The following is a 14,955-nucleotide window of genomic DNA, read 5'->3' as shown; positions in this document are numbered from 1 at the left end:
GCAGCAGTTCCTCTGCTCCGTTGAGTAACTCTTCAGCCGTTTATAATAACAGAGGAATTTGAAGATTTCGATTTATTTCTGGAATAAAAGCTAATTGGTAATCAGAAACAGGTTTTACAACTAACTTGTGCTCACTCTGAGCCACCAGGGGGAGCACGAGGTACAGTGATGCGTAAAGAAAGACATAGCGACATATTTTGCCAACTGGACAAAAGAATCTGTCACTGAACTATTGGCCTGTATTCTGTAACTGAGCTGGGAAACCTGTCTGTAACGTTTGCTATTTGGAATCCAAATAAATACCATTGGCAGGAATGTGAGACAGAGTCGTCCCTGGACAAACATGTTTGCATGATGTGTGCACACGGATGATAAATCAAAGTCAAGTGTTCAAGCAAGGAATGTTTTGTCCGGGGAGTTAAAAAGGAATTGTTCCTTTTGTAAGTACAATGTTCTCTGTGTGGCTGACTTCTGTTTTTTAGTATTACGAGGTTTACGCAACTGAAATGCTCTAGGACAGGTTCTCAAACTTTTACATTTCAAGGTCTCCCCTTAACTTACTCTGACAGTATACAAATGGAACCAACGGGTCCATTTGGTTCCATTTGTATATTGTCAGAGTTACATACTTGTAGGGGTCCATTTAAACCCTCCTAGGAACCCAGAAAGTGCCTGAAAAATCCACTTTGAGAACCACTGCTCTAGGAATGAATAGGAAGAAAGAAGGAAAAACTCCAGTTCTGGTTTTCCATCAAGCCGCTGTACAGCAGCAGGTAAACCTTCGCATCTCCTCCTACAAGTGCATTCTGGCTCCAGTTCCAGTCGCTACAGGTGGTTCGGTTGTACTCTCCTCCGGGTTTTCCGTGTACTTCTCCCGTCTCGTGGAGTAGAGTAGAGTTGTGTGTGTTTTTCTCCCAGGCTGGATTTTGAACAGACTCTGGAGCAACGTCTCGACTAACAACAAAAACTCCGGCATCCTTTGAAAGGAAAAATATGGCGGGATGCAAAGAGTGTGTAGCCTCGCAAACAATACCAGCAACAGAGGAGTACCTTGTGTTTTAAAAACCCCGTCAACGTACGTTTAAGTTGTTTTTAGTCTTTCTTTACTGGGACTTTTGTTCTTTTAAAAAATGCCCTTTCACCAACGGACCGTTGAGCCGCGGCGTGTGAGTCGGTTATCCGGCAGGGATCATCATGGCTACAGCAGGACGCCGGGGGAGGACAGTTACATTGTCGTGGATGGACGCAAGTTTAAGAAACCCGTCCTATTCTCGTCCCTGGACGAGGTCAGCTGCCACACCATGACCAACATCATCCATCAACTGTCCGACCTCTCTCTGCGTGCGAGCGACATCTTCCTGGGGATCGAGAAGGAGGCAGGCATGGTGTACCAGAGATCCCGCAGGATCCAAGCACGGCTGGAGACGTTGCAGAATGAAGCCCGCAAGTTCGAGCCCAAGAAAGTTAAAATCCGTAAGTTTTTTTATGTGTTTATTTGCACATTTAAAATAACAACACATTTGTAACAATAGCATAATATTGGGTTGTGCAGGTGAGTTAGATCTCACCTCATTTAACAACAAAAATACGAAATAATCATAAATGTTTTGCATTTTTATATATCAAAGATATTTTCAATGATGACAAAGCATTTTTTATGACTGATTTATGACTATAGTCATAAATCATAGTCTCATGTCATAAATCAATCAGAGTGTGTTGTGGGCTGAGCTGAGACATGTTATTGTTGAATTAGTTCACATAGTTGTAGTTAGGAATTGACAGTTGGTACAACATCTTGAATATCATATAATGTAATGTTCTCAAACCTTTTAATTTCAAGGACCTCTATAACAAAATGTACAAAATAAATTGAACCAAACTTGGTTCCATTTGTACACTCAGAGTTACAGACCTGTCAAGGGTCCATACATATAACCCCCTCAAGGAACCCAGATGGTCCCTGGACCCCACTTTGAGAACCACTGATATAATGTATTGGCTTTCAATCATATATTTGAGCAAAAACCTTAGCCTAAAGGTCACATATTGTCTGATGAAAGGGGTGAAGGGAGGGCGTGACGAGTGTCTCTAAACACATGGTAGTGTTTGTCTTTCTGTGATTTGGGGTTGTTAATACGGACGTTGACTGCTGTCAAAAATGATGGATTTCCCACAACAACACATTGACCATCTGCAAGCCAGGGGGGCGAGGGGGCTTCGGACAACCTTTGGAGACACATGCCACTTTCTCCAGTGTGTAGTAATTCCGTTGTTGTGGTCAGTGGTGTAGTAACTAAGTACATTTACTCAAGTACTGTACTTAAGTACAATTTTGATGTATTTGTACGTTACTGAAGTATTTCCAATCTTCAGTACTTTTACTTCTACTCCACTACATCTCAGAGGCAAAAAATGATTTTTTAAACTTACGCTTTAGTTACATTGTAGATTTAGATTATTATTACAAAACATACATTACCTATTTCAGCCCTATATACATTTCGGCCATTTAAAATTAGGCTTTTCATAAGATTTGTATACATTTGAAAACCTGTGAAATGGGACATTCTGCGTAATGAGTACTTTCTACTTTTGGTACTTTAAGTACATTTTGTTACCAATACTTTTGTACTTTGTCTTTTACTAAAGTAAATTTTGAATTCCGGACTTTTATTTGTAACAGAGTATTTCTACATTGCGGTATTGATGCTGTTAAGTTTTGATTCATAAAAAATACCTCAACATTGTACTGGAAGCTGGTCGGCTCCAAGATGATGAAGAAATCAATTTCTTTGGCTACAGTCGCTGCTGACTCCAGTTTTGTTTGACTGTTTGGTTTAGCGTCACCTACAGTCAGTTATTTATTAACTCAGACTTTGAGTCTTAGTAGATTGTGTGTGTGTGTGTGTGTGTGTGTGTGTGTGTGTGTGTGTGTGTGTGTGTGTGTGTGTGTGTGTGTGTGTGTGTGTGTGTGTGTGTGTGTGTGTGTGTGTGTGTGTGTGTGTGTGTGTGTGTGTGTGTGTGTGTGTGTGTGTGTGTGTGTGTGCCAGCCAAACAAGTGACACGATAGGAGGGACTGTCATTTTGTGAGCTCTGATCACTTACACACACAGCCACAGGAAATGTACTTATGTTATCTTTCTGATATGGGCTAACAGAGTAACTTAACATCATTACTTGCCCTGATACGGGCTAACACAGTAACTTAACTTCATTAAGTTACGTTAAGTTACTACTTCCCACACCGCTTTGAGGCTACATCTGTTTTCGCCACATCTCTCTGTTGATGTGCTGAAAAGGGTCTTTTGCTTATCCTATTTTCTTGTGACATATATATGTATTTAAAAGAGGAAACGGGTCTAACAACCGCTCAGAACCAGAAGACTGTCCTGAGTTCACTCGCTTGTTTTTCATCAACATGACTCACAGTCACACGCACGCACGCACACGCACACGCACACACACGGTACTTGTGGCGAGTGATAAGCTGAGTAGACATTTCCCAGACCCGGGGAAATGTGGCATATAATAAATGAAATTGACAGAAAACACAACACACAGTAATACTGGTATTCCATCAAGTCTTATTAGAGAGAACCGTTCTATGACGCCTTGCAGACACCTAACCATCATGTGTTATGACATGACCCAGTGTAACTGAAATGACCCTCCTTTCACTCTTGACTGACTCCAGTGTCCACAGCTCCTTAATGTTCTCTACATCAGTGTTTCTCAAAGTGGGGTCCGGGGACCCCCAGGGGCCCTTGAAGGAGTTCCTGGGGGTCCCCAGCTAAATGATAGATAGTTAGGAACCAACTGGACCGTTATGGGTCTGTAACTCTAACAGTATACAAACTCTAACAAACTCTAACAGAACCAAATGGGCCCTAACGGGTCCATTTAGTTCCATTTGTATACTGTCAGAGTTACATTAACATTGATTTTACAATATAAATTGGGGTCCCAAAGATAGAAATGCCATTAAATGGGGGTCTGTAGCCTAATGCATGTCAAACTGGGGGTCCTTGAAATTAAAATGGTTGAGAATCACTGCTAGAGCCGTAAAAATCTTCTCTTATTATTTTTCCCCGGCATATCTTTTCAAATGGGGGTCCGTGGGCTATTAAGTGTCAATTTGGGGGACCTTGACATGAAAAAGTTTGAGAACCACTGCTCTACATCACTACATTCTCGGCTAGGCCTGGGCCTTCTGTTTAGATCGTTGTCCAATGCAGCAGCTAGGTTAGGTACAGTAGCCATGTGTGACTTAACCACAAGTTTGAACCCTAGCGTCCCTATTTTGGGGCTAATATTCTGCAAAAAATTGCTGCAATGCACTGTGAGCTTGTAGATCAACTATTTTCGGTGAAAACATTTAGTGTAGACTGCAAAAACAGGTGGGGGCTAGTATAGAGGCGTTGTGTATACGGTCAGCTAAGTATATGGTATAAGTGGTTTACCAGACAATTAGTCAGTCAGACGGGGCAAGCAGCTTGAGACAAGGTGTGATAGAGGAGGGCTGGAATGTGGTGTGTATTACGTAGTAGGTTACAATCTAGCTCCCACACAGCCCCAAGGGCAGCACCGGGCGTTCAGAAGCAATGCCTTAGGATTCATAACTGCACAAAAATGTACGCTTGGAGTTCGCTAATGGATGAACACATTCACCTGGCGCCGTATGACAAAGTGTCAGAGCATTACTCAGGCTTTGCATGCCTATTATATACATTAAAGGGAGGCATGTATTTGAACACGCCGTGATGAAAAACAACTGTCAAACGGTGTATTTGAGTGGTAGTTAATGTGCAACTTGTATCACTCCCAGGCAGGCACAGAGTTTCCATTTAAATATCAGGTATTTCACCTCTCCGATCGAGTCCTTTTTGCTCAGAGGTTCACACGTCAACAAAGCACCTCACCGCCACAACCAGTATGTCTACTATGGGATAGAATCCTAAGTCTTTAATGGGCGTTTATGTGAAGATGGCTGTGGGAGAGTAGTAACTAGCTACCCCAAAGCCATGTAAATAGATAGTTATGTGAACGGATGGTTAGCTTGCTTTAATGGTTAGCATCACAGGGCCTGTTCTATTACAGTGGGTGTAGGTCAGGATCCATGTTGTAACCCCAGCTTAGAGATGGATCAAATTACTTGTGAGGGCCAAGAGAATGGCGGCATCGAGGGGCCCCAAGCTCCTGCAAGGACTGACATTGAAGGACGAGGTAGTGTGCATTTGTGTGTGCTCGAGGGAATCGGAGTGTTATCGTGCATGTGTCAATTCTTTGGGCACCAGTCAATGGAAAAATGGCAGGCAGGTTGAAGTAGTGTATTCTGCACATTATAGACAATTGCATTGTTCCAGGACATGCCTGTGTATTTATATATTTCCTTAATTGCTTTATCCCTCAGATTGACAGAAGCTATTGTTAGTTAATTGCTCAGAAGCTATTGTTAGTTAATTGCTCCTGTGTAGAGGTCAGGGCCGGGGCCATTCTGTCCATCTTCAGACCTGACTTGATTATACTTTAGAGCTAAACATAGTCTACCCTGTCCCTAGCCTGGTTTGCAGTGTAGATGGAGCTGGGCATTGATATGATCACAAATATTCATGGACCATGTCTCTCTATATTGTTGGGTTTCTTTAAGTTCCTTAATTACATAAGACAACGAACAGTGTAGCCTACAGTACTGTTTTAAGCCCTTGTCTTTACTAATGGAATCAGATGCCCTGGGGTGTGTGTGACCTAGTAGCAGCAATATGAAGTCAAGACAAGTTGGTACGGGAGAGTGAAACTCAGTGGAAATGACAAATGAACCTCCACATTTATTCCTCAGATTTAGGCTAGTGCATAGAATTGAGGTCCATTTGAACTCTATAACTGCCAAGGACGTTTATAAACGTCTTTGAGAAATTAGCTGTTGCCTGCCAAAGACGTTTAAAAACGTCCTGAAAAAAAATAAAAAATAAATTCTAAAAAGATTCTCTAATTATTTAGTATTGACACCTTTTCGATATTCCAAACGAATAAGGAGATAACAATTTCCAAAGATTTGCTGCTCCATCCACTTCAATGTTAAAATTGAAACGGACAAACAATTCACAATGTTTTTTGGTTTGAAACCACTGGTTTTGAGCTATTTTCAAACATCAAACAACACATGACAGCAAGGTCAAATTGACCTCGTTGACATTTGTGAAACCACACCTGAATCTCATCTGTGATTAGACATTTTCTGGGGATCAATCATACTTGAGAAAAATATTTTGTGGCTATGCGTAAAGGTACCAAAATCGGTCAAAACCCTGGCAGAGGCTACAGACTGTTCTGAAAAAACTCTGGCAGGGTAAGAGTTAATCACCCCTGTAACAATTAACAAGTGTTACCCTTTGTGTTAGTGCTGTTTTTATTTTAAAGTAAACCGTGCCTTTAACTATACGTTACCAAGCGACTCCTCTGCTCTCTCCCAAATATAGCACTGGTTTGCATAGGGAGTAAGTCATTTTAATATGGAAAGTGGGTCGAACTGGAGTGAAGGTTAATTGGAGTTTAGAAAGACTTAGGGCCTCCCTGTCAGACATCATAAGTATGCCAGTTATAATGCTGTGCAGATGAGAGCAAGACATGCACATGAACATGTGTGCAATTGTATGTACACAATACACACTGAACATACAAAGGGAAAAGACAATCTGGGCCAGCTGCCTCACCGATGCCCATCACACACACACACACACACACACACACACACACACACACACACACACACACACACACACACACACACACACACACACACACACACACACACACACACACACACACACACACACACACACACACACACACACACACACACACACACACACACAGCATGTGCATTCCTCCCGCTATCCTCAGATATTTATAGCGCTGGGTCTTTGCATGTCCATCTTTCATCTCTAGCTTGCTATCAATTTGAAATGTGTGCTACCCGTTCAAGTGCCTGTGCCTCTCAACTACACCATCTAGTGTGTGCAAGAGATGAACCATTCTGAGTTCTGACTCTGTCTAGCCATACAGTATACTATCCAGGGCAGGGACTGGCCATAAACGGTCAATTGATTCCAGGCTGAATTGTCCGTTTAACCTACCTGTCCTACTAAATAGCACCCGTTGTGTAAGCCATTAAAACCACACAGTGCTTCCTTATTTTGTAATAAGTAGTACACTTTGAAACAGTTACTGTAGCAGTAGTTGGCCGTAAACTGCGACTGTCACCTAGGCTTGCCTGGCCTGGTCTTGTTTTGATTGAGTGCAGTAGTGACGTGCTTATATACAAACTGAGGATGCAGGTGTCAGCGAGACATCCTAATGTGTTGAAGAAGTCCAACATTATTGTGCACGTAGACCACAAAAATGGTTTAAGATTTAAAATGACTGCCAAAAATTCAGCTCGTGGCCTTTGGCCGTTCGCATAGAAGGGCCTCTCTCCATCTTAACGTCCCAGGCTGAATTTCAATCCCAGTACGTCCCTGATACTATCCACTGGTGTGTGTTTACACAGGGCTGCAAGATAATAATCATAGTGATCATTAAACTAACTGCCTAATTGAGCTTCAACAACGAATGAAAACACTCACTCAGTCAGGCCTAGTTAAACTAATTATTGTTTACAACTTTTACAACGTGTCCTGCATCTGACACGCACGCATGCGCGTTCACACACACACACACACACACACATGCACACACACACGCACACGCACACGCACACGCACACACTACATTTATTACCCTATTCATTCTAACTCAGCCCCTCCGGGCCAACATTCACTTTGGCCCTGCCATGGTCCTCTCTGTTCCACAATAGAGCGCAGTCATCCCACAGCCAGGGTCCACAAGCCAGGTTCCCACAGGGCCGGTCCAACTGGTGGAGCCTGGTCCTGGCTGTACAGGCTGAGACCAGGCTCTCATGAGATACAGTCGCCTAGGGCTGTGGTTCTCAACCTTTTTCAGGCGGTGACCCCCCAACCCAAAATAATCATATTTGAACTGGGGACCCCCCACCCTGATAAGCACGTGGAATGTAGGAGTTGAGGAATTCAATTTAGTTTGACTCGGTTCCACAGATACATATTGTGAAAATAGCAGATCTACAAGGCAAGTTGTGAGGCCTTGTGATCTTGTAGATCGGCTATTTTCACAATTTGTGCCTCTGTCTTATATTATTTGACAATTTGGCCAATGTTTGACCAGTTTTTATAGTATAGTTTGTTGATTACTTTTGATGTAGTAATGGCCTTTTCTTTTCTTTTTTTTTTAGGTATTATTAAAAAGGTCTTAAATTGTCACTTCACTGTCATCTGGGGACCCCCCCAAAATCATGTGAAGACCCCCCTGATGGTAACGACCCACAGGTTGAGAACCACCGGCCCATAGCGGCACAGTGGTTTTCAAATTTTTTCCCTTTGAGCCCCCCTTTCTTACATCTGACAAAAGCTCAGCCCCTCTTCACACACTTGGCACACGGACGTCTGTTTTTCAGACATGTTAACCACTTAAGACCTACAGTATATAATTAGAAAATTGGGAGAATAGCCGGTCTACAACCTGTTCACATCGCGACGCATTGTCAACTTGTAGAGCACTAATTTTAAGACTTTTTGATGAAAATGTGATCTTTGGCGCCCCTCCAAGGGGGGTCCGGACCCCAGGTTGGGAAACACTGGCCGAGGTCAGGAGCCATTGAGAGACAGAGAGAGGGGGTCCATCGACTCCATCCAAGATTTGGAGGCACAATGCTGTTGAGCGTATGTGTGTGCACGCACACACATGCGCCTGCATAAGAGTATGAATACAGCGGCCCTCTCCCACGCCACCAGGAAGTCAGACCTCCCACGAGTTACCCTGGCGAGGGCACAGTGGAGGGAGAGAGGGATGGCGTTAAAGAGAGGCAGAGTGAGACATGAGGCCATTCTTCTTCTCCATGTCATCATACTGTGAAGCAACTACAGTGGTCATCAATTAGGCAGAACCTATGTTTAAATCTGTCTTGGCTTTCATGGTTTGTACCTGCTTTGAGTCAAACGTACAGTAAGGGAAACTCATTTGCTGGATGAGAATTATGGAACTGTAAAGAGTTTGCCCCTGGGAGCAAAGCCCTTTCTCTGGCAGTATTTGACTCTTAAGTCTAAATGTAATTGTTCCACCACTGGTATGTGACAGTCACATGTGTATATGTGTGTTATTGTGTGTGAAACAGAGAGGTTGTGTGTAAATGAGCATACAGACACATGCTCAAGACTGCAGATCACAGGTTGCACCCTGATGTTTCAGCATATTTGATCATCAGTCACTCTTCCTGTTTGTTTTCACTTCTGCTTTCCCTCCATCCATCCCCCTGTGCTGAACCAAGGCTCTTCCTCCATCTCTTCTAGTTATTTCACATGACTCCCTGAACCCACCCCTTTTTTCTCTGTCCATCCGTCTCACTTTGATGTCGGCCTTCATACTGTCAGCCTGACCACAACAAAGACAAGAAGAACCCCTCCCTTCCGTCTCTCTCTCTCTCTCTCTCTCTCTCTCTCTCTCTCTCTCTCTCTCTCTCTCTCGTGTATTTGATGTTGACATTTTGCCAGGTGCAGTTTATTTGTCATCTAAGAGCATATCGTATCAAGCTTTCATTATGTTTCTCGTTGCGTGTGAGGGCCCTGTGTGTGTGTGTGTGTACATACACTCTGCATGTACAGCGATCGTTTATGCCTGAGTGTGTGCGCACACTTTTGTCTGTGTGTGTTTGTTCAGCGTGGGTGTGTTTGCGTACATGTGTGTTTTGCATGTATGCCTGCTTGAGGCCTTGCATATCGTGTCTGTCACTATATGTGTTTCTGTATGTTTGTTTTGAGGACCAGGGCTGTGGTGTGTTTTTCCATGGCCCTGGGGTCTGGGGTCTGTTAGAGGGCCTTTGGGTGTTTTGACTACCAGCGCAGCCACAGAGCGATGTGAGTGTGTGTGGGTGTGTGGGTGGGTGCGCACGCACGCAATGCAACTCGACTGAACTTATCCACCTGTCAGCGATGATGACAGAACGAACGTGCCAGTCAGATTACTATACTTTATAACGTGTTGTGAATAAAAAATTAGATGTATTTTCAGTTTGTCTTTGTTTTATACGTATTTATTTTACTGTATTAATGCCCCCTGCCACGCGCACGCTCATGCACATGTCAGATGCGCACGCACGCACGCACGCACGCACGCACGCACGCACGCACGCACGCACGCACGCACGCACGCACGCACGCACGCACGCACGCACGCACACACACACACACGCACACGCACACGCACACAAACAGATTACACACACACACACACACATCTCTTCCACAATGGTGAATGCAGTGATGAAAAAAGTACAACTGATAAACAAATTACTGTTAGGTGCTGTTGACATGAAGAACTAAACAAAACAAGAGGCAATGAACTTAAGAGTAATGGAAATAAAATAGCCTGCCGGAAGTGAAAGTATTGAAAGAATGGAAGAGAATGTGTGTGAAAAGCATAGAGAGGGGTAGGTAGCGTTAGTAGCTACGTATGTCTGTTGAGTGTCAGCTGGTAATGGCATCACAGATGGAACGACTCTTCATTGGTGAGCACAGGCAAACACACACTACATGGTAGCTGTATACTGTGTGTGTGTGTGTGTGTGTGTGTGTGTGTGTGTGTGTGTGTTTCTCTAGTTACTTGTTACTGTGCTTTCACAAGAGTGACGCCCCTGAGTGTTTGAACAGTGTGTGTGTGTGTGTGTGTGTGTGTGTGTGTGTGTGTTCCCTCCCACTGATAACATTAGCCTTTAATTGAGAGCAAACACTGTTGCACTCTATTAAAGAAACCAATGCGACCACACCCTACAGTGTGCCTTGATTGATGTACACACACAGTCGAACATACATTCATACACACATAAAGAAACATCATATACGCTTACAAATAGACACACTATTACTTAAACGCAGACAGACGGACTTAGACACACACACACACACACAGTCACACAGTCACACACACACACACACACACACACACACACACACACACACACACACACACACACACACACACACACACACACACACACACACACACACACACACACACACACACACACACACACACACACACACATAATGACATATTGCAGCAGGTGGGTGCTCGTCCTATGGGAGCATAAAGTCCTTTGTCATCCTACATGGGCACTTTGTAGCGCTCAGAGCCTGAGAACATGCTGTTCACAGTCACGTCAGGCTCAGGAAAAATAAACAGGGATTTTCCAGCCACATCTGTCACCCATCCTATCACCTCTGTTAACCTTCTTCCTTTCCTTTTACACACACACACACACACACACACACACACACACACACACACACACACACACACACACACACACACACACACACACACACACACACACACACAGTAGACTGGTAACCGTACGAACTCAGGGGATTCTTGTGACTTGCATTAGTTTCTGTATAAATACAGTTGGCCTCCTGTCCCACTGGGCAGCCAGTCAAATAGGAAATACCATTCTATAGAGAGGAGAATATACTGTAGCTACGTAGCGCTAGCCAGCCTCCTGCTCACTGAGAGTAGAACACCGCACCGCAGCCAAGGTTTAGTATAAGTGACTATTTACACAGGCAATAGTAGCATTTGGGATGGAAATGATTAGTTAGACATGTGTGGCCGTGGGAAGACAAAGAAGTTGGAACTACCAGGCGAGCCAACATTGGGTCATTAAATAATGCCTTTACAATTAAACTGTTAGTTATGTCTTTTCAAAGGAATATTTCATTTTGATGAGTCATTTGATCAGAATTTAATTAAGTAGGACATTATGCTTGCAAGCTTGTGGCTGGGTTGCATTTATTTTAAGTTGTTGATGCAATATCTGTCAGCAAAGCGCGTAAGATATAGACCTTTTAAGTTGTGGGCTTGTCAGTGGGTCATACTGTATGTATCAACTATCAACATTGTTACTGGAGGTAAGGTTGATGGTAGTATAGTGGCAGGGAAGTATTAAGGACACTTCTGGAAAGGTGACCCTGATGCTAATTATGGTTATATCGATATTGTGATATGAGAGTAGATATGGTCTGGGATTTAGGTCATCGTAATATTTTGTCCCTATGGCCCAGCCCTAATGCTAGTGATCGGTGGGAAAATAATACGTCACAGTAATATCCTCATTAGTCAATGTTTACACTCTCACTCTGTATTGTAGGCCTACAGTTTTAACTGGTGGAAGACAGTCCAGGATGGTAGCTTTACCATCACAATGCTATGAGCCACTTGTACAGATCAACAACCATTGTCTGGAGACATCTGTTTTAAAAAACATCATGTTTGACTTCTATAATAGTATAGTTGCTGGTGAATTTCAGAATTCCCATCTGCCACTGTGGCCGGTTGATAAAAGTGTTTGTTTCCTGTCCGTCTTTACGGCCCGGCCCCTGTGTGTATGTTGTGTGTATGCTATGCGAGACAATAACAGCACAATCTGTTGTCCTCAATTCCTACACAACAATCAAAGCATCCATTGTTGGCATGTTGACTTAGGCTGGTATATATTATGTACCCCCCCATCCAACCATAGTATAATGCCCTCTGCATGCAACATGTGCATATAACATATATTCCATACATAGTACGCACGCACGCACGCACGCACGCACGCAGTTTATCAAAAGAAACAATATATGAATCCTTTTTTCTTTTAACAACACTTACATTACATTCAACATAGTATTGCCACTGCCAGCATACTTCCTGTATGTGTTTTTTTAGTTAAAGCTGAACTATCTAACATTCCTCTTCTACCCCAGATTTGAACACGGTTTCCTGCGCAAGTGCTGACAGATTTGACCATTGAGCTAATAGAGCCTGCCTGCTGGCTCAGGGGATAAATTGAATTGGTCAAAATTTGTATCAGATCCTATGTCTAGGTGAGACATGACCTCTGACACGATCTAAATGTCTCAAAAGAAGAGCAGAGAGACAAAATACAACCACCCCAATTGTATAAGTTATATTGTATCAACATACTCTACCATACAGATGGGACAAAATTAAAATGTATTCATAAAAAAAAAGTGCCGCTTCAAGATGGCTCATTTGTGGCTGGCTTCTCTGCCAACAAGCATCTCCAGTGCACAGGACTTCCTGAAAAACATCCTCTTAAGGTCCACTCCTGTGTCAGCAGTTAAGTCCTTGTGTGTGTAACTGTGTATATGAGAGTGTGTTGGCATGCACTTTTACGCTTGTGTGTTAAGTGAGCTTGTCAGTGTGGGGCCTGCCCTGGTGGCCAGAGAGACTGTCCACTCACTCACTCTTTTGCTGTCAACCACTCGCCAGACATTTAAATCATTCTTGGTTACCTCCATGTTGTGATACAATTCATTCATGCATCTTTTTTATATCTCAGTTGGGTATCCATGTTCCTAGTTCTTTGGTATGAAAACACTTTTATGCAGCTTAATTGCTCTAAAATTCTACTGACAAGTACCGTACATAATATAGGTTTTGTGAGTATTATTGTCTTGGTTCGACCATAGTAGACTCCGGTCCAATTAGAGCCATTCCAATTTCCAGCATTGTTAACGGGCATGAGTTCAGCTGTTCCATGTGCTTCTCAGACTTGTTATTCTGTCTCCGCCTGTCTCTCTGTCCGTCCGTCCGTCCATCCGTCTGCATGCGTCCGCAGTGGGACAGGCAAGGGGTTGAGACACTAAAAATAAAAGATTGCTTGTCCTCGCTCTCTCCCTCCTTCAGCTGTGTTGTTTTATTAGAGTGTTTCCCTCTGTCCCTGTCTCGCTTATTCTCTTTCTGCTCCCTCCTTCTCTCTATGGTCCACTGTTTCCCAAACAGTGGGTCGGGACCCATATGTGGGTCACGGTCACGGACCAATTTTTATGGGTTGCAAGTAAATAAAATACCCCTTTATTTCTTGTTTCCTACATTTTGTTTTTTGTTATGTTTTCAAAAGAATTCCATAAAAAGAAATTAAAAAATCCTTTAATTAGAGGGACACAAATACTTTTAAGAAGTAGTGAAAATGGCAGATAGTGTTGTGAGTTTGCAGATCGGCTATTTTCACTAGTTTGGGTCCCGGGGAGACATCAAACTCCTCTTTTGGGTCTTGAGCTAAAAAGTTTGGGAACCACTGGTCTCAATCTCTCTTGCTCTCCCTCCCCCTTCTCGATGCAACCAATTAAATTCAGTTCAGAATCCTTTGTTTATGTGATAAGACTTGGCTAACGCTGCAAAGTCGGTATCAGCAACAGTTTCAATGAGAAAGCACACATTATCTGTGTGAAAATAGCAGTTGTCAATCATCAAGTTTGAAATTCAGACTGTGCATTGCACTTTCAATCCCCACTGCCCCTTCTCTCTTTCTGTTTGATTTGGAGTCTAGCCACTGAGGAGAAAATAAGGAATTCAGAAGGTTGTTGAAGAGCAATGCTACTACATCGACAGGACACACACTGGATCTGTATAGCAACTCTAGATGTCTCTTTCTGCCCTCATGCACAGAGATGCGTGTTTGTTTATGTGAGAATATATTTGCAAAATACATTTATTGACTTTCTTTGTTTTAACCTAATTAGTGGTCTAGTCTAGTGCCTGGGGCAGGAATTTCCAAGAATGTAGTTGTTATGGACATATAACCCCCATGTATTTGAAGTGTTAAATTTGCTTGATTGTTTGGGCGTTACTCTCTTTCCTTTTTTGCGGTGCTGATAGCAGCCAGTCAGGGTGACCGTGCAGGGTTGGCTGATAAGGAATTGAGATTTTAGACCTCAGCCTGTATAAAATAAAATCACACGCACACCGTCTACACTCGCACAATAAGGACAACTTTATTTAGGCAACGTTTCGGTCAATAGACCTTCTTCAGCCATCAGA

The 14,955-nt window shown here is 43.1% G+C and overlaps 1 protein-coding gene across 2 annotated transcripts in view; it reads left to right on the top strand.

Annotated features, from left to right (window-relative positions):
* The first annotated feature begins 754 nt into the window (after positions 1–754).
* Positions 755–14,955, top strand: part of LOC308103862 (NHS-like protein 1) — a 125,040-nt gene continuing 110,839 nt past the window's right edge. For both annotated transcript variants that reach the window (XM_080454060.1, XM_080454058.1), the window contains exon 1: positions 755–1,473. In XM_080454060.1, coding sequence (XP_080310186.1) covers positions 1,131–1,473 — 343 coding nt within the window. In that variant the 5' untranslated portion in view covers positions 755–1,130. The remainder of the gene's footprint in view (positions 1,474–14,955) is intronic.

This window comes from Gymnoscopelus braueri, assembly GCF_963280865.1.
Source record: "Gymnoscopelus braueri genome assembly, chromosome: 16".
NCBI classification, from domain to species: Eukaryota; Metazoa; Chordata; class Actinopteri; order Myctophiformes; family Myctophidae; genus Gymnoscopelus; species Gymnoscopelus braueri.
The sequence above is the reverse complement of the archived record's forward strand: the minus strand, read 5'-3'. Positions and strand labels throughout refer to the sequence as shown.